The sequence below is a fragment of the Lissotriton vulgaris genome, chromosome 2_1 (genome assembly GCF_964263255.1).
Source record: "Lissotriton vulgaris chromosome 2_1, aLisVul1.2, whole genome shotgun sequence".
NCBI classification, from domain to species: Eukaryota; Metazoa; Chordata; class Amphibia; order Caudata; family Salamandridae; genus Lissotriton; species Lissotriton vulgaris.
In genome coordinates this window covers 1835894399-1835914282 of record NC_141687.1, presented here as the reverse complement: position 1 = coordinate 1835914282, position 19884 = coordinate 1835894399, and the positions used below count along the sequence as shown (strand labels likewise).

Below are 19884 nucleotides of genomic sequence, written 5' to 3'. Positions count from 1 at the left end.
ATGATGTAATTCCTTCTAATGTAGATGTGGTTGAGATTTTGAAATGAGGTGTACGAACCTCTCCCTCAAAACTGTATGAATTCTATTAACTCCTGGGTCGATCCCATGTAGCTGCTGTTCTTTGTTTATGTTGACAACCTTAATGTTGTTTATTTACTTTGTCCCGAGTGTGCCCAATGTATGATTTCATCCCCCTGCTGAGAGCTACAGTGCTAGTCAAATGTTTTCACCTTGAGTTTTACGCTAAATCTACAGGTATGCTTTCCAGGCAGCACTGCTTCTTTGGGAAAAATGTATAGTTTGACTCGAGTATATCTGCTGTGCATTTTTCTAAGGAGTTCAACGTATTCTTTTTCTTTGTCTGCATAGGGGGTTGACTGCTCAAGTTTTTGCCCAGCTGGGACCTATGGCACCAACTGTTCCTCCGTCTGTAACTGCCAGAATGGTGCAGCCTGCTCTCCTTTGGACGGATCCTGTCTGTGCAAGGAAGGTAAATGCCTCCTCTGATGTCCATCACTGGATGTGACTCTCAAACTTTGGAGCATATTCAATTGCATGTATTGTAGCATTTGTACAAAACTTACTACCCCTATTTGGGGCTCTGAAGCACTTGCCTACATGGGCATCAAAGTGCGCTATGTAGGTTGTGTGGTTGGAAGGATGTTGTCTTTGATTTTTGATTTAGTGTTTCCAAATCGTGAATGAGAATGACCAAGGCACGGGTAATTTGTTATGGTACGAAGCGCTGTGCGGCGTGGTGGATGAAGAGGTGGGAGAGATAGGCATGCTGTTAATGTTTTTCAGTATGCTGACAGCTTTTAGCAACTGTCCAGGTCCCTTTATGGTATTTGTTATGATCATAATCTAGTTAGATGTTTATTGCCCTGAGTTGTCCTACTGATACTCTGTTTAAAGTTTGTGCCCCTGAGCAAGCATGGTTGGAGAGAGAAGTGGTGGGGAGACCTCCTGGGATGAGATTTGTTAGCATCATCCCACATCTGAATGTCATTATAAGATGCAAATAAGCAGTCTTAGGGGGTAGGTAGTTAGCACTTGCAACGGTAAACTAGATGAATCTTCCAACTGGCTAGCATTATGTGACAAATCTCTTCAGTTATTCCATGCCTGTTCAGTTGGTGATGCTTTGTTTAATGGCTGGTGCAGTACTTACAGTACATAGCAGATATGTGTTGTGTGATTGCAAGGGGATTAAGCTGCTAACCGCTGAGTGTTATGGTATTAGTATTAGTGTGGGCCAGAAGGATTATATATGAATTGACATTAGTGTACAACTCTCAGGCTGACCATAGGTGAACTCTTCTTACCTTATCCCAAACAAGGACAGTAGTAGATGTTCAATGTACTCCTCCAGCCTGACAGTATTTGTGGATTTAGGAATACATAATATTTGAATTTTGTTACGCTGAAGCGTGCTTCTAAATCTTCATTTTTCACTGCTATTACCTTTAAGACCTTCTCCAATTTAAGGAATGATTCACTTTTTTTCCTCAGGTCGTCTTCTGTGTTGAAGATGCGCATCTCAGCCTCTTTCAATCTGCAATTGTGCTTTTCCAGCTTGCGTAAGATCGTGTCCATTCTAGCATGAAGGAGGTGACCTGATTAGGGTCACCCTTGTCACTTGCGACCACCTCTCTGCCTTCTAAAAAAATGAAGAGTCGGTCAGACAATAGAGAATATAAACCCAAGTTATTTATTAGTATTGCGCTGCAGCAGAGTCCAGTCTGACCGGCCTCATGAAATAGCTGCCAAAGAACTGACTCCCCGCAACATAACACAAGATATTATACATTTCCAAATCCCTAAGAACACGCCCAGACTGGAAAATTCCAGACCAGACACTAACAAACCAAGGAGGCACAGAAGGATACATGTTATCTCAATTCCAAGGTTGCTCTGCCCATTCCCGCCATTCCAGAAGTTTGGAACAGACCTATCTAACAGCAAAGGTATGCCATAATAGAGAGAACATTTATTAGTGCAGCTAAACTCGGCCTTGGAGGAAAAAAAGGAAAGATGCATGGAAACAGTTTTCTACTGAGGCAAGTAGTAAGAGGCAGGAGCTTAGCTTTGATAATAGAGCAGAATGGCAACTGCTGATAAAATGGCGCCATGAATGCTAACTTAACATAGTATGAAACACAAGCAAGGGGCAGTAACATTTTCAATTCTAACAAGCATCCAGTCCGTCCATTTCAGATAGACTCCTTTCTAAGGTGCTAATAGTAGAGAGGGCACATAGAATACTTGCGATCAGACTGCCACCATGAGCACCTGCACCCCATCATTGCCCAGCTATCTAACTACAAAGATTGCAATACAAATCTCCAGTTGGACTGTGAGAAGGGCTCTTGTCATTTGAGTACAACTCAATCTCACTTTTTCCGAACTTAACAATGGCCTTGGAGGAAGCAAGCCAAGGATTTCCTACGCGCCCTACAGAACATACAGATCCGAGATGAAGATAGTCGTCGATAATGTCTGGCTCCTCATCCCCAAGGGTTTATCTGGACTAGGCAGCCGGGGTTGGCCTGCTTGCTGGTTGATGCCTAGACTTTGCTCCTCAGAGACACTTTCCCAGAGATCACAACTGTACCCTTGCTTGATACAGCTGAAACCTCCATCCTGAAAATTCCTCGACCTCCTTGTTGGTGTCCAGTGGTCACAGCTGGTCAACCTCTTTGAAGTTGCACAGTGCCTGCTGGGTATGTTGAGGATGATTTGCAACTGAGAACATGTTACTAACCGGCTGCACTCATCGATTCAGCACTGAGCTGGGAAAACTTCTATGGTTGCCTCCGATGCTCAGGACTGAATTTGAGGGTCACTGTCCGACTCTCTGGAAGCCCTCTGAGGGAATCCCACATAATGCATGCTGTTCTTACTACTTTGTGGAATGCTCCTTTGTTGCACTGTTTGAATTATATATTACATTTGAGGTGGTCTTCTCTCTTGGTGAGATTGGGCTAAAAGAACAGTTGATGGACAGAATGCTGATCAATGTGAAACATTCACCCCAGTAGAGAGATCTCGGCCTAAATCCATAGTTTTGTGCTCCCCATGCCAATCCAGTTTAATCCCAGCCAATTGCAAATCAGTCTTGACCCTGCTCGCCAGGGGGACAGTCAGGCCCAAATTGCCAGGCCAGGTCCTCCCTGGACCGGAAACAAGTATCCTGGTACTGGTTTCGGGTTTTCACCCCTCATCAGCCAGGCTAGCATTGCTCCAGTGGTTTGGAGAACATGGGACCCACTTCTGGGCATACCTGTCAAATTCGGGGTGACAAATGCAAAAAGAACAATTGATGGACAGAATGCTGATTATTGTCAAACATTCACCACAGTACAGAGATCTGAGCCTAAATCCATACACTTTTTGCTCCCCATGCCATTCCAGTTTAAACCCAGCCATATGCAAATCAATCTTGACCCTGCTCTCCATGGGAACAGTCCAACCCACATTGCCAGGCCAGGTCCTCCTTGGACCAAAACAAGCATCCCAAGACCGGTTTTGGGGGGTTCACCCCTTATCAGCCTGGCTAGCTTGACTCCAGTTGCACGGAGAGCACGAGTGCCATGTCTGGACATACCTGTCCCACTCGGGGTGACAAATGCAAAAAGAGTGGGAGGAGGGAAGGAGAGGTGAATGTTGCAATGTTACATGTGAGTTCCACACCCTTGACATCTGTACTTTACACACAACTGAGCTACGTGGGGGCTGCTAGAGTGGCCAGATTGAACCTACATGACAAATTTAACCTACCCCACCTCGGAAATAACAATAACCTGTATGACATGGAATGTGCGGGAACTGAATAACCTTTGCCAAAAGAGTCAGGTGCTTTCACATCTTGACCACCATCAGATTCAAGTGGGGTAATTGCAAGAAACCCACATATCTCTACAATTGACGGTTTGCCTAATGATGGACTGGGTAAAACCTTTTCTCATACTCCTTATACTTGAGATTTATGGCTATTCTAATAAAACAAAGATTCCCGTATCACTCATTGGGAGGGATGTTGGATGACCAAGTTCGATATGCTATTGCTTGGGGAAGACTCCTCACCTCGCCGCTTAAGGTCAACTGTTATGGCCCAAATATGACCCCACATTCTTTGATCGCCTATAGGGAAAGATCCTCTTGATACACTTTCACTACTTATTGTGGGGAGGTGGCTTTAATTGTGCACTGTGAGTCACCCTGACAGATCACACATCCGCCCCAGATACCAGAGTATGGCCTCCACCCACCTCAAGGCAGCGATTACTGAGCATTGTTTGGTTGGGAAAGCAAGTTCTATTGAGGGGTACTTTGTGGCTGATCACAAATAGACTACTGACTAGGCACCCACGATGTGGGTACTTGGGTGCAGTTGGTTGATCACTTAGCACACATCCTCTTTGGCCACTCTCATGTAATGCTGCATCTTGCACTACCCAACACGCTCCTGAAGAGGCGGCTGTGACGCCACTCCCCTAAGGTTCTGCTCAACATTGTGCTCGCCACAGAACTGCAGGCAGAAATTGCACATTATTTATCTTGCAATGAAGGAATGGTCAGCTCTATGGGCACTGTCTCGGAGGCATTCAGGGCTATCATACAGATGCACTGTATTGTTAAGCAAAACCGCGTAGGACGGACTATCAAAGACCTCCTACAATGCCTAGAAAGTGAACTAAAAGCCCTGGAAATTAAGCAGACAGCCGGACAAGATGCAGGCATACTAGAACAGATTAAATTCAGAGTTACAGAGTATGAAGAAGTGGCCCAGAGAGAGAGCAGGTATAGAGGGAAATATGCCTGAGCTTGAACCTGTACAAAGAGGAGAGCAGGCCCACTAGATTTTTGGCTGCTAGAATACAGTGGCCTAGAGCAGCCAGCAATATATCATCAAAATAGATGAGTCGAGAGAGAAGAAATGCAGGAAGCCTGCCAGGCTACTTAATGTATTTACAGAATATCTTGAAATGCTGTATATATCCAACTATTCCCACCCACTGAATGACATTGATGCATAGTTAGCAGATATTTCCGTTTAATGACTTAGCCAAGGCCGAAGAACCTTTCTCAGCCACTAGCTCCCTCTCTACATGTAAGTAGTAACATACAGAGGCGAAAGCTTCCCAGCTGAATGTTATAAATGATATGCAGCTTTGCGAGCCCCTGCCTACTAGAAGTGTATGAGGTGGCACATCAGTCTGGTACCTTTCCGCACTCTATGCGGGAGGCAATTATATTTATGCTTCTGAAGCTGGGAAAGTATCCCTGCCTCTGTAACTAATACCGACCCCTATCTTTGATGAATTGGGATGCCAAGATACTGGCTGAATAGTAGCAAACCATCTGATGCTGTTGCTGCCTCACTTGATGTGACCAGACCACTCAGGCTTTGTTCAGGCCTGATCCACTGCTTGTAATCTGCCCACATTCTCTGTACTGCTGAAGGACACAGACCCTGAGCTAGAGGCAGCTATGGTGTTCCTGGACGCCACCAAGGCATTTGATTTACTTGAATGGATGTACATATTTGCTATGTTGCATGGAATGGGCATGGTGCCCGGCTGCTTGAATTGGCTATGGTAGTGATACACTCATTGTTTTGCCACAGTGAGTATCAATGGAGTGCTGTACCAGCAGTTTACACTATCTTGGAGCACTCAGCAGGCCCCACTCCCCTGGCATCCTTCACCGGCCAGACCATACAGGGACCCACTGGAGATGTGTTGACAGCAGACTGCACGATCAGAGCATGGTATAAACTGTGAAGAGTCTGTAAAGGTCTGCTCTACTCCCCCATCACCCGCTCAGCTACCTGCTTTCCTGCCATTGACAGACTTTCTGGGTGGTACTCCCAGATCCCGGCTGGGCACGGTCACATACCATAGGCTCCGCAGCAACTGCAGGACCACTGTACCAGCCTTCCCCAAAGACACACCCAACCTTTGCCATGTTAGCCATCCTTCTGGCTGCAACATCCACTAAACATCTGTTCAGCTCACTTCACAAGGCAACCCAACATGAGACTGAGGAGGTGCCCCAGAAAGCAAAGACAGATAGGAAAGATGATTTAGGGTGCAAGATCTCAGAGGAGACCTTGATATTCAGCAGTGATCAGACGGGTCTGGCATCTTTGAGCAGTTGTCTTTGTGCCATTTGTTGTAGATGCTTGCACTGCATCTATTATACCCTAGCATGCCTTCACAAATTTGGGCTATGTAGCAATCATTGTTTTACTAGATGCAGGGTTCCTCCACTTAGCCTAGTTCTGCCCTAATGTACAAGAATGTTTGGATGGAAGTTACCGCAGCCTTGCCCTCTATGATAGGGGAAGAGGTACAGCTGGACTCGCCATTTGTCAACTTGGTTATGCTCAGGATATTGCCACTTCATACAGAAAGTTCACAACCGTCACCCTCTTGCTGGCGAAGAGACTAATGACCTGCAGATGGGGGAGAGTACCCAAACTTAAATGCTGGATGCCTGTATGAGGATGGAGAAGGACATATAGAAAGGATGGGGGTGCCCGAGGAAATTTTGGTGCAGATGAAATGCTTAATTTGAGCCGGTGGTTTTCTGGTGCTCAGCGCCGGTACTTAATCATCAACACCAGCGCTTTTTATGAGCACCAATTAAGGACACATTAATTTACAGGGAGATTAAGTGATTTGCCCAGAGTCACAGGATGTTGCGCCAACGCCGAGACTCGAAACTGGTTCCCTAGCTCTGAAGTCGGCAGCTCTGGCCATTATGCCACATCTTCTCCCACCTTTCATGATTAGTAGTTGGTTCTATTTTAGGCGGCGCTAACAGGAGAAATGGGCTGGTGCAAGCTGCCTCCTGACGAGAGCGCTGGCGCTTATTTTATTTTTTTACAAATTAACGACTGTATGGATGAGAGAAAGAATAAGTTGGGTAAGGATCCATATGATAGGATATGAAGTGAACATGCTTTAGATCCATAGGAATGCACTTTCACAAGGTCTATATACTGCGGGATTAGTTTAATAAACTCGGGCTATAATGGCTTGATATGAAGAATACTACATAAAGCAACAAGTCACCATGGCTAATGTTCCAAATTTTCAAGATACAACTGATGTATAATGGTGGGCGCGGGGGGGAGATGAGGGGAATAAGAGAGGGTGAAGGTGAAATTGCAGTGTTGATGTTATGCTGTAATGTTGTTCAGGAAACTATATAAAATGTTTAAAGAAAATATATGTAAAAGCTGGATCACTATTCTAGTATATTATCAAGAGCAATTGGAATTATATGGTGAACTGATACCTGCTACATCTAGACCTAGGGATATGTGGCTGACCTTACTACATTACAGCTCCTCCAAGCAGAAGAAGAAGCCTCCAGCTCACAGACCAGACACAAATCGATGGACAAACAACACAGTTGAGGCCTACTGCAAGCCCCCACATGCCTTCACAAACCTGCCCCCTGTAAAAATGCAGTGATCCTTCCCTGGTATGTTCACTTGAGGCTGATGCTGATGCAGGATACAGAGCTGCCCATCCCCAGATTATACATTGAGTATGTATCCAGAAGTGTAGTACATTGCCACTGTTATGCACCTTTGTTGTTACTGTGTACTCAAAATTAAAAAATTATTTAAAAAAGATGACCTATGCAGCGTAGTCCTGCTACATGTCATTCAAGGGTAAGGCCCAATGTCCTGCAGGCGCCTTGATGCCTTGGGGCTAAGTAGCGCAATACAAATCTCATTTCATTCATTCATTCATTCAGGAAATACCAGAAGCTGTGTCCCAGTTTCTCAATACATAGTGAGCAAATCTGCTTGAATTAGCAATGGTTTCCATGCCTACAGAGCACTGGCACATTCATGGGCACCCATACTAGCAACTTTACTTGAAATTGCACTGCCAGATAGCACAGGTACCTATTAGGACACATACATTTTTAAGGCCACTGCACGGACTTGTACATTGACACCTACACTGACATCTTAACTGATATCAGCACTTACACTAGCATGCACACCTGTACTAGAACCTACACAGAAACTTGAAGTATTGTAAACACAGCACAGACACCTGCATCTTTATTCAAAGCTGTAAACACACCTACATAAATGTACACAGAGATAACTGCACGGAAATGTACACTAGCATCCACGCTGAAACATGCATTGATACCTGCCATGGCATCTACAGATACTGCTACCTGCAGCAAGCGCCCACACTGGTATCAGTTCCAGCATTTCCAGGCATCAATATTGGTACCTACATGGCACCCACACCAGTAAACTGCACCAGCAGTAGAACAAAAGTAAATCTGCGTTGATACTCACAGTAAGACCTCCACAGACATAGATACCCTCTGAAGACAAACTGATACACAAAAGAGGCACATGCATGGAAACCAAGTGCAGGAACATGTGCAACTGAACCGTAAGAAACCTACACTGAGCAAGGGAGGCACAGGGAGATGCGTAGTCTAAAACCAAAAGATATGGATGTTGAAGCATAACAACAGGGAAAAGAGATTTTGAGAGAAAGGGGCATATTCTCAAGGATCTATCGCAGAGTTATCAGCACTTTATCTCAGCCAAAGTCACGATAAATGTATCTCCCCATTCTCAAGCTGATGCTAACAGCCAATATCACCAGTTTACCTGCGATAGGAGCCGCAAAAAACATCACCACTGATGACACCGGCAACTATGGCTAATGAGATGCAGAGTTCCTGTGCAAAAAGCTGCAACAACACCACGTCACAACATTCTCAACGACCAGCCAGATCTGCGATAAGATCACAAAACAGGCGATTAGGCACGTTAGCAGCAGGAAATTAACACCTGCTCTGACCTGGTGTAGAGTCGGGGTACAACCTGCACCAGAAAAGGGAGCCCTGCCCAGAGCCACACCAGAAGAACTACAGATGCCATGGAGCCACTGATCATGCAGTGCCGACACCCAAGAGGGCCACAACATCCACCTCCACCCCCCTGGGCCCTACCCCGTGCACCCTCTCCTCCCCCAGACCAAGATATTGCACATCAACGCACAAAATCATGAACAAAAGCATTGGCATGATGATGCACATTTACAACAATTAACATTGATGTGAGTACAGAAAATCAGAATCATTCATTCACCATTGAAAGTCCAAACAAAATATCACAATCAAATTTGTCTCCAAACAACTATTTAGAAGAGTCATGGTGCGGCATCCCTGGACAATCTGTAAGTCACAGCCTGCAAGATAATATCCAAGATAAGAAGGTGTGTCAGGGACTCATCAAAGGACAGAGAGAGGGAGAAAGAGAGAGAGAGAGAGAGAAAGAAAGAGAGAGAAAGAGAGAGACTTAACAAGGAGCGCAAGGCCAATCTGGCGCTTGGCTCATTCATACATGCCAACTGCTGCGTGTGTTTCGCAATTGGTGCACCCCAAATCTAAGGCCTGGCATCAATGTCAGTGTGAAGGCCACAACACATTTAAGAAATGTAAGCAGTAGTCAAACTAAAATTAGGTATGAAATCTCCTTTGTCTCAATACACAAGGCGGAAGGACAACCGAACCTCCAACCTTAGTCCTACAACGTGGCTGGTACACCCTGCGTGAGATACCATACCAGACTCCGACGACTCCCACACTACGAACTGCGATAATGAAAGACCAACGTGTCCACACCCCACACACACTTGTCCCTGCTCGAGTTACACCTGCATCGCTGCTAGACCTGGTTCCTAAGTTTAGAGCAATGGGTTCCAGCCATCTAGACCTTGGTTCATAATACAAGGGACATACAAAAAAGATATGTAGCTCTGATTCCTTCATATCCTCACAAAAGGGACAGTTGCTGCGATTAGTAGTACACCATTTGTTCATAAAAGCATTTGTTGGTAGGGATCCCACCCTGAACTGATGGTACAGTTTCCTATCCCTTGTGGAAGTAATTCGATCCCAATAACTCTCACAGGAGGCCTCATGCTTGGCATCAAGGAATGTATTAGTTAGTGAGGGGGTTAATATTGGATGAGAATCGCTTCGAAACTAACATATTCCAGTACGCTGCCTTGAGCTCAGATTTGGGTGGAAAAGTGCTTTCGGCAGGTGCTGTCCAAAGGCGATTCATACCCATCTCACTAAATATATTTTTAACAGACCTTAGCCAAGGGATTTTCCTGGAGACATCTAGATCTCTTACTTCAGGTAAGGCCAATGCACAGCTTATTTAGTTGTGTGCTAGGTGCAATATACACTAAGTATAATTGCACCCTTTCCTTAATAAAGATCTCAAATGCTTTGTTTTATCAATACATTCTATTAAGCCAATAAAGGATCTTAACTGTTCCTTATCCGAGATATGAGGTGCCAATTTAATTTCTTTTAACAAATCCATTTCAGATTTAAGCGCTTCCCCCGATATGGTGTAACCTAAATATCCAACCTGTTCTTCCAAAAAATTACATTTGCTTTTCCTTAACATAAGGCTCACATCAGCAATAGCAATTCTGTGTAGTGTTTTGAGCACCAAATTCTGTTGCTCAATGGTTTCACCAAAATTTCAAATGTTATCTTTAAAATACACAATATTTTGTGATCCTTTAAAGATTTCACTCATCATGTGTTGAAAAACAATCAGCGCAAAAGACAGACGAGTAAATTGGAAGGTGGCCTTCATGGTAATGAAGGCTGAAAGCAATTTGCAATCCTCGTGAAGTCTAATTTGATGGTAAACACTTTTCAAATCTAATTTTGAAAAACACTTCCCACCTTTTAGCAACAGTACCAATTCATTGACGTTTGGCAATGGAAACTTGTCGACTACAATATTTTGATTCAGTGACCGGAGATCTATGAAAAATCTTAATGTCAAGCAGCTTTCTCTGTGATGACCACTGGCGATCTCCAACTAGACGTCTCTACTAGTTCAATGAATCCTTCGTGCAACATCTCTTGTATCATTTTTTTTTTACCTCACTAGCAACCACAATAGGTACCCTCCTCACTTTGTGTTGGACAGGTATGGCATCCAGTTTAAGTACAATTGTGTGCACATACGCCTTCAGCTGCCCTAGTTTGTCATCTAGTACATCTTTCACATCTTACAAAATGTCATTAATAGACAGATCGTCAACCACCATAATCTGAGTGTGAGCCCCTTGGTAAATAATTATATGTATAGCATATTGATGTATCCACACAAGTATTGGAGGCTCATGCATTGCCACATACACTTTATCCTGCATATGTGAATTCTCAACAGAAATATGAGCTTCCATGTAACCAATTATGTCAATAGTTTCCCCCTGATAAACTCTTTGCCATGTATCTTTTGGTTTTAAAATCACCCAAAGCCAATCACGCTCAAATATTTATTTTAGTATAATTGTGTACATAAATCAGAAATCGACCATAAATTAGATTTGACAGTCATTAACCAGAAAATTGGCCTTTGGCCTAGTTTTTCTCCTGTGTGTGTCAATTTCAGTCGCTCCACTATCCACACTCGAAATTCTCTCAACTGGCCCATTAACTTGGGAAGACGTATGACTCCATAGTTACCTTATTTTGTCTTCAGCTTTGCCCACCCTTGCGAAAGGGATTAAACAACCACACCTCCTGCACTCTTTTTGAACAGCCAAACAAGATTATTTTAGTGTGACATATGATATATGCTACCACATCTACTACAACCTTTGTTGGGTTCTTTAGTAGGCACATTGTTTCTAAAGGAATGATTAGAGGATTTCAATACTGCTCCCACCTCTGCACCGGTCTTGGTAATAACTTGCACCTTGCGGACCTGATGGCTATTCCTGCACTTTTTTTCTATTTCCTTCATGCACAAGTCTGATTGTTCAACGAGTTTAGCAATTTCTATTGCATCTTTTAAGATTGGGTTCTTCGCCGTGCAACAAATTTATCAATTGACTCTTCTGCACTCTGAAGCTAATTATAAAACTTGCACCTCATCATGACCATATTTACTTATTTGGCAAATCTAACTTCCAACCTTCGCTCAGCCTCTTTAAAATCGTCCTGAATTGGTTGACCTTTCGGTTTTAATGCTACACATAAGTACCTCGAAATGAGTTGTCCCTCTTTACCTAAACCATTAGTACTAATGCTTTTTCAAAAGAAGGTCGAAAGCCCTGACCAGCTAATACCTCTAAATATTTGCCAGTATCATACAACAATGTCTCAATGGGAGTCAATGAGGGAGTACAATTTAGCAAGGAAATGAATTACACAAAACACCTAGTCCCAATGTTTTGATTCAACGTAATTATATTAACAACAATAGAAGCATAGATTTATACTTTAGGGGAATAAGGAGCAGCGTCAACCATGCTTATTTAGTTGTGTGCTAGGTGCAATGTGAACACATTGTGCTCGTGAGAAAGGGTTTAAACGGCACAAGTGAAACAGGTGCAGGGTATAAATCAGCGTTTTCTTTGGGAAGTATTTGAAAACAATATTTTGCATGAACAGGTATTTTATAAGACAAGCAATGAAAAGGAAATCATGGCATAATTAACAATCCCAAACAGGCTGATACAAGTTGATGGCTTTTCGACCTTCATGATTTGAGGTAAATCTGTATTTCATCATCAGGACAATGGCTCACAGGAAAGAAGATTGCTGTCTAGCGGGGAACAAGAGAATAAGTTGCCCCTACTAATGAATGGATTAAAACCATATAGGAATGAAAGGGTACGTGTTTAAAGGTGCCTGAAAGAAATTCAAGGCACCTGGGAGAGAAGAGAAAGAGAGAAAGGGCTGCATTAGCCGCCACTAACATGTCTCAGGAAAGTGTCCTCCTTCAAAGTCAGAAAAAATATTGAGGTCAATACACTCACGTGGGAAAACGCCAAGGCGTATGTTTCATGAGCTGGGCCACCGCAGCTGAGCTCCAGGAGGCCCACACAGAGTCCTTTAAGCAATGTTGTTCAAGGGGCTGTGGGGGACAAATCGAAACAGCCTGATCAGTTATCTTTGGACTGATAATTAATCCACTTTATGTTAGTAGAAACTCACTCATAGGTGAAAGTTGTTTGAATAAGGAATTAAGGAAAATGAATGCCAACCGATCTGCAATGAGTCTGGAGGGGAAGGAAGAAAAAGGATTTGGGGTGCAAGCGTGGTTACTGGGGCAGCACTGTGCAAGGGTTTTAGTTAACCCTATATATGTTGGTATTTGAATGACTGCTCACACCTATGGTGGTGAAAGATATAGCATAGGCAGCAGGCTTGCTGGATAGAGGCCAGCCTGTTCTGGAACATTTTATATCCCAGCTGGTGTTGCGGCAGTGTCCTAGGATTTGATATTTCTCAAACATAATCACCCAATCTTCCCATTGAATAGGAGGCAACCCTGTCTGAGAAAGAAAACATAGCGGGGTAATTATGGATAAATGTGTAGATTCAATTTGTACAACCAAAGTCACAACACCATCAACTATAAACCAATTCACTTAACTATATCAAGCAAACTTTTGTTATAATATAAATTAAAAAACCTTATATAAGCATTAAAACATATAGAATACTTGGTGTCCGTTTCACTGCTCCTATGTGACACCATATATTAAAATAACCACTACAGACACACTAGTTCTTCTTGCAGTGCGTAGCGCTATATACTGGAAAACCTAGAAGTCACACTCTCTTTGTGTCACGATAAACAGTTTAAAGGTTTTCACAATGAACAGTTCAAAGTGTGCCCATCAATGTATGCATGATAAACAGCTTACGGTGTGCACATCACTGTAGGCTCTTGTGCAACGTTTTTTCTTGTTTATCTCGTGTACATACTATTGCATACACACCTTGGTCCTAAACCAAGATGGTTGCTATACATGTGTCATTGGGCCATGTGTTATTCCGTATGCATGAATGGACACTGAAGCACATGCGTTACTAAGCGTGGTTCAGCCCAAACTAAAATGGCCACTATGCACGGTGTCTTCTATACTGGAACGCAGGTGTCGATATGCGCCACAACTGGATGGAACGCAGGCTCAATAACGCATTTGTGTATTCTAGCGCTCTGCTGTTGAATACTGTCGTGCGGATGCAATCCTCCTTTAAATACCAAAGGATCTCCCCAAAATCAAAAACGGGATCCTATAAATAGCGGCATCCCACCAATGTATCCTTGTGTGAAGCAGGAAGTCACTGCCCCCTCGCCCAAACAAATCTCTCTCCACGTCATGGATCCACCCCGACCACCAGAGTGTTGCAGCTCCTTCTTCTTGCCAGCTTGTCACCAAATTGTTGTTAAAGAAGGTTCCAGGTACACTTTCTTCTAATAAGAACATTTTTATTCAGGCTACAACACAGGTGTGGTTGTTTTCTAGCTGGCCAGAGATCAACTGCCCTAACTCTGGACTCTACCACTCAAACAGTTCATATGGAACCCCATGAAGATTCCTTGCCTTAGGAATACAACTATAACAAAAGACAAAGACAGGATGGCAGTACAACACAGGCACTAAAACAGAAAAGCACAAGCACAGGGGCTAGAAGACTCAGACACTGAGGCTGGGACAGTAGGAAGGGGAGACACAGGCACAGATGCTGGTGGGCATGGGCGCTCAAATAAGGACAGTAAAACACCAACATTGGCACTGAGAGACACTGACACTGGGACAATAAGAAAGAGGGAATATTGAAGGTAAGCATGGACACCAACCGTGGAACAGGGCGACACTGATACTGTACAGGGAGACACGGATGCTGTAGCAAATGGGTTCACTTTAGAATCACTGGATTTTTCGCATTGGACTACCTGTTTTTGGGACTTTTTACTGAGTGAGTCTCACTTATTGTAAACTCACAGTAAGTGTGCTGCGTGTGCAAACCACCAATGTCCTCCTTTTAAGATAAAGCTGCTGATGTGCAGATGAGGTAAGAGGCTTCCAATTGGTTGCACATAAATGTGTGCGTGCTGTGTGTGTGAGACTACCGTGTTGCACAGCCCGGTATCCATACACAGTTAGCCTGTTGCAAAAGGGACTCTTCAGGAATTGGTACTGACCTTGGATAGGCATTATAATGTGAATGGGCAATCATAGTGTATGTCTGTAGTGCTTTCTGAAGATCTGTGGTGCTTACACAGTTTTACACATCATAGCTGAAATCTGTCCTATGGTATAGTTTCTGTCCATTTAGACCTCCAGGGTCCAGTGAGTTATTAATCTGAATGGAAATTTACAGACGCTAGCATTCAGATACACACCTTATGTCTCTTTAAGGTTTGGCATATTTTTCTGGCTCATTTAAGAATCAGAGGCCATGCCCGTGTCCCCACTACTGGACAAAGGTAATTATTCAGCCACCCAGTGGAGGTATCCAAGAACTTTCCATACAGCAGGTCTATTATAAGTGATTGGCCTAGTTCCTGGGAAAGCGCATATTTGCTCTCTGGGGCATTTTTCTGCTTCAGGATGCAAGGACTTGTCAGCAGGGCATGTTACTGCCTCACTGCCCATGTTTCAAGGGAGCGGGCATGTCCCCCACCACATTGCTGTTATCACATTGGGTGGGATGTCCATATCAACAACAGGAGCTGGCTGAAGTAGGGCAGAACACAGAACGCAAAGGTCACAATTCTAATTCCATACAATCAAATAACAACAAGATAAGAACATAATAGCTACCCTTAAACCTAATAAAGGCTGGGTAATTACTGTTTGTAAGTTCAACAAAAGTCCAACATTCAAACAACAACAGATTGGTAGACTTAAGAGATGGTGTTGGGTACCATCAGATAGCAAAAATTGCCCAAAACATTTTAAAGGTATGTAGCACATATTATTTCTGAAAACAGTGAACCATTACAATCATAAAATGGATACATAAGATCCTAATAAATCCATATTGCTTTGTTGGTGTGTTGATCACACGGTACAAGTGGGAAGAACAAACCAAAAAAGGCACTGAACCTGTTATCAAAAGACCAGGCAATAAACAAAAATGGCAGTCCAAACAAAATGAATGATAGTTCAGTGGAGCATGAATAAGTACAATAAGTTGACAAAAGTTAGGTAAGCTGCTAGTTAGCCATCATTATTTATGTGGTCTTTTTGCCATAATGTTTTTGGCGTTTTGACCCGTTTAAGATAGTTCCAGCGCCATCTTCAGGATAAGGAGTTATTCAGAGCATAAAGTAGACCCCAGAAGTACAGAAACGATGTATATAAAGTCATAAGCAGTCAACCCGTAAGAATTAAGAATTTGGAGCACAAGGCTCATCTAAGTCAGGAGGTGTCAACAATGATGAATAGTGGATTCAATCTGGTGTTTCTAATTAAACAAGAAGGCCAAGACCCATGTAGTGACCAAGCCAAACCTTCTGTTGGCAAGTTTGAAAAATATGTAGAAGAGGTCAAGCAATTGAATGGGTCCTAATGCGGGTGAGAGCTCCACGTCAATTTCAATAAGGAGATGGGCCCAGGGAACCAATCCTTCGGGTAAGTAACCACGGATTGAAGCAGAAGATCCAGATTCTCCCCCAGCGGGGAGCAGCAAAAGATGCGCCATGACCCGCTTGCCACACCAAAATTGTGAGCAAGGAGCTCCCCATATCCCTGCGAGTGGCCTGAAATTTCAATAATGTTGCTTGTGGTGCCCCAAAGGGGGGCACACTATCTGTGTTTTACTGTTGTGGTGGGGGTCTGTAGGATGCGCAGCAGCCCCCCTCCAAAATGTTTTAGTAAAAATCATGACCCAAGTCTACCAGGGGGATTATAGGCATGCCCCTTGGAGATGTTTTGGTTTGATTTAAAGCTCTCTCTGAGCCTGTGCTTTGGCACGTGGACTTTGGGGGGCAGGGCTCACTAGTAACTTGTGCTGCATTTGCAGCTTGTGAAAAATTGAAGGAAGACATTGGACCTGTGCTTTCAATTTCACCATTATAAATTAATTATTTTGACTATTGGTACTGTGTCCATTGATTTTAATGGTGGCACAATGTTGAATTATAACATGGGGCTGCTTTTACTGATGTGGTGGTCCTTGACAAAGCCAGTAGACCTGCCTTAGTGATAATGACACCCTTTATATTGTGATGTGTGTGAGAAAGTGGCCCTTCTTGACATGGTCACTCCCACTTTTTGCCTGGTATCTTATGCAATATTGACAGAAGTGCACTGGGTCTTGCTATCCAGGTCCCCAGGGCCAATTCTCCCTCCCTATAACTGTACAATTGTTCCCCGATTGGCAATGCCTTTGCCAAACCCTGTAAGTCCCTAGTAAATGATACCCCTAGTTATTACATAGGGCATGGGATACTAAAGAGGGACCCTAAACACTGCAGCGTGTATTGTGCCACCCTTTCGAGCCCATCAGCACCAACATGCAAACTGCCATTGCAGGTTGCGTGCCATGGTGCAGAGAAACGTGAAGACACAAAATGTCACCTCACCCGATGTGCAATGCCTGCAGACACTGTATGCAGTATAGATAAGCCACCCCTACAGCAGGTCTTACAGCCTTCGGGTAGGGTACACTACACTACATGTGAGGACATATCTGCATGAGCAGATATGCCTCTGTGATGTCTAAGTCAATTCTTAGATATTACAAGTCAACAGGGAAGCCATTTTAAGAACATGTGCTGGACACTCGTATTTACTAGTTCCCCAACTACATGATGGCTTCACTGAAACTAGAGGTGTTTGGTACCACTATCCTTTATTAATAAAACCACAATGATTCTAGTGATGGGTTTAACAATACATGCACCAAGATGGCACCTTAGAGGTGCCTCCTAAAAACCTACTGACTACTAGTGTGCTGGCTGACTGGTATAGACCAGCCTGCCCCCACAGACAGGTTTCTGACCCCCTGCAGGCAAGAGCCCACACTCTTTTAGGGCAGAAAAAAATGTCTGCTCCGTCCAGAGGTGTTGTCATCTCCTCCAAGCAGGATGGCTAAGTGATCAGCATATCAAGGCAGGAGGCTTCAAAGGCCTTTCCCTCCTTTGAAATGCCATCCAAGGCTTCCGCAGACAGGGAAAAGGCCACCTCAAGCCCCGGGCTCATTTGACTCCAAGACCGGCAGGAAAATAGCTAGGCGGGAGGCGTGTCCCCTTTCAGGCTAGTACCACCCCTATGGTGGGCTACCTGATGTGAATACGACTTTTAGAAATCCACCATCTTAGTTTTGGTGGGATTAGGCTCTCTGGGTCCTGGTTATGCCCACTTTCCACAGGAAAAGGTCATATTTAGGATGTAGACACCCTAACGGTAAGTAGCCCATTGGCTACTACCTGTCACTACCTGAAACACCCCTAAAGTCTGGAGGCGTGGACACTGATTCTTAGACAGTTTAAGAAACGTTTAAGTGACATGAGGACACAGACTCTGGGGTGAAGAAATATGAACACTAAGAAGGGAGATCTGGGCAGTGGGGCATAGAGACATGGCTACCAAAACAGGAACGAAGAGGCAAGATAATTGGTATCAGAACACGTGGATGGGAAGACACCGAATTTAGGACAAAGACAGACCTGCAACTTGAGAAACACAAAAACCAACAAGGGAACACACCACTCCTCAAACCAGCATAACTGAGACATCCCTCAATGCCAAGAAACCAAGGCAATGCAGGAACGTTGGCTTTGTAAAACAACTTGATTTCTTGGTGGTTTTTTTTGCATCCATTACTGCTTACTTGTGCTCACGTCGTCCTAGATTTACCCTTCCGAGACTTCACATCAGAGTATCCTTTTGTCAAACCCTGGCACTGCCAGGGTAGGGGAGGCCGGAGCAGATATTACTACTGTGTGAGTTTAGCTCCAAACCCTCCATCTCACTGAGACTGGGTGAATTTCCTATTCAGCCTTTCTAATTGTTTAACTTTTGTTGATTGTCAGCTCAGTGTTCTTGACGATGACCTAGGTCTGTCCCAGGCTCTGTTGAAATGTTACTCTACTCGAACCTGCAAGTCCTGCTGAGAGCCGGTTCCATGAATGTGCCGCCGGAGGTAGGGCCAGCGGGGTAATGCGAGTTGTGAGAGTCTTATGCAGCTGATTGACTTGTAGAAAGTGATGACCAAAACAATGTATATATCGCATTCTCACTCTATTATCATTAATATCTGCAACTCTCTGTTCCTGTGCAGGTTGGCAAGGACTGGACTGCTCCATTCCCTGCTCAAGTGGAACTTGGGGGCTGAACTGCAACCAGAGCTGTCTTTGTGCCAATGGGGCCGCCTGCAGCCCTGTAGATGGTTTCTGCACCTGTTCACCTGGATGGCAAGGCGACAACTGTGATCAACCCTGCCCGGTGAGTCAAGGGGAATTACTGACTGATAAACAATGATAAACCCAGTCATTGCAGGACTTTCTGATGATGAGTTTTACCAAACCAGCGAAGGGCCTGTGCTCACTGCCAGTCACTGCTACCATGCCAGCCAAATTCAAGACACTGAGGGGTGCCCACTAGTAACCAATGGTACTACACCACTCAAGGACTGAAGGGACTCTTGTTAATAGTACCATCCCAACAAAAGATGCCACTCACTACTGTCTAATGGTACTTTACCAGGCAAGGGACTACACTGTCACTTAACGGCGCTACATCAGCCAACACACATTACTCACTTCTGGTTAATAGATTGATACAAGCCAACTGACAGCGTTTACTGCCTATTGCTTACTTCGTACTATGGTCTCATCCTAAATGGCTTACGTAGCTTTAAACATTTGCAATATAGGTGGCAGGCACAGGAGGAATTATATAAGGTACCGTTTTCACAAGACAGTGTATCTTGATTTAGTCAGCTGGAAACTGCGCATTAGTAGTTACATGCATTTTAGTCGCCAGACTGTTAGATCATGGGCTCTCTTATACAGAGTGCTCTCTTGCTTATCCTTTC

General features: G+C 44.0%; 1 protein-coding gene across 2 annotated transcripts in view; it reads left to right on the top strand.

Moving 5' to 3' along the window:
- Positions 1–19884, top strand: part of MEGF11 (multiple EGF like domains 11) — a 1355792-nt gene that overhangs the window by 954002 nt on the left and 381906 nt on the right. For both annotated transcript variants that reach the window (XM_086957988.1, XM_086957987.1), the window contains exons 10-11: positions 370–490; positions 19129–19292. In XM_086957988.1, coding sequence (XP_086814114.1) covers positions 370–490; positions 19129–19292 — 285 coding nt within the window. The remainder of the gene's footprint in view (positions 1–369; positions 491–19128; positions 19293–19884) is intronic.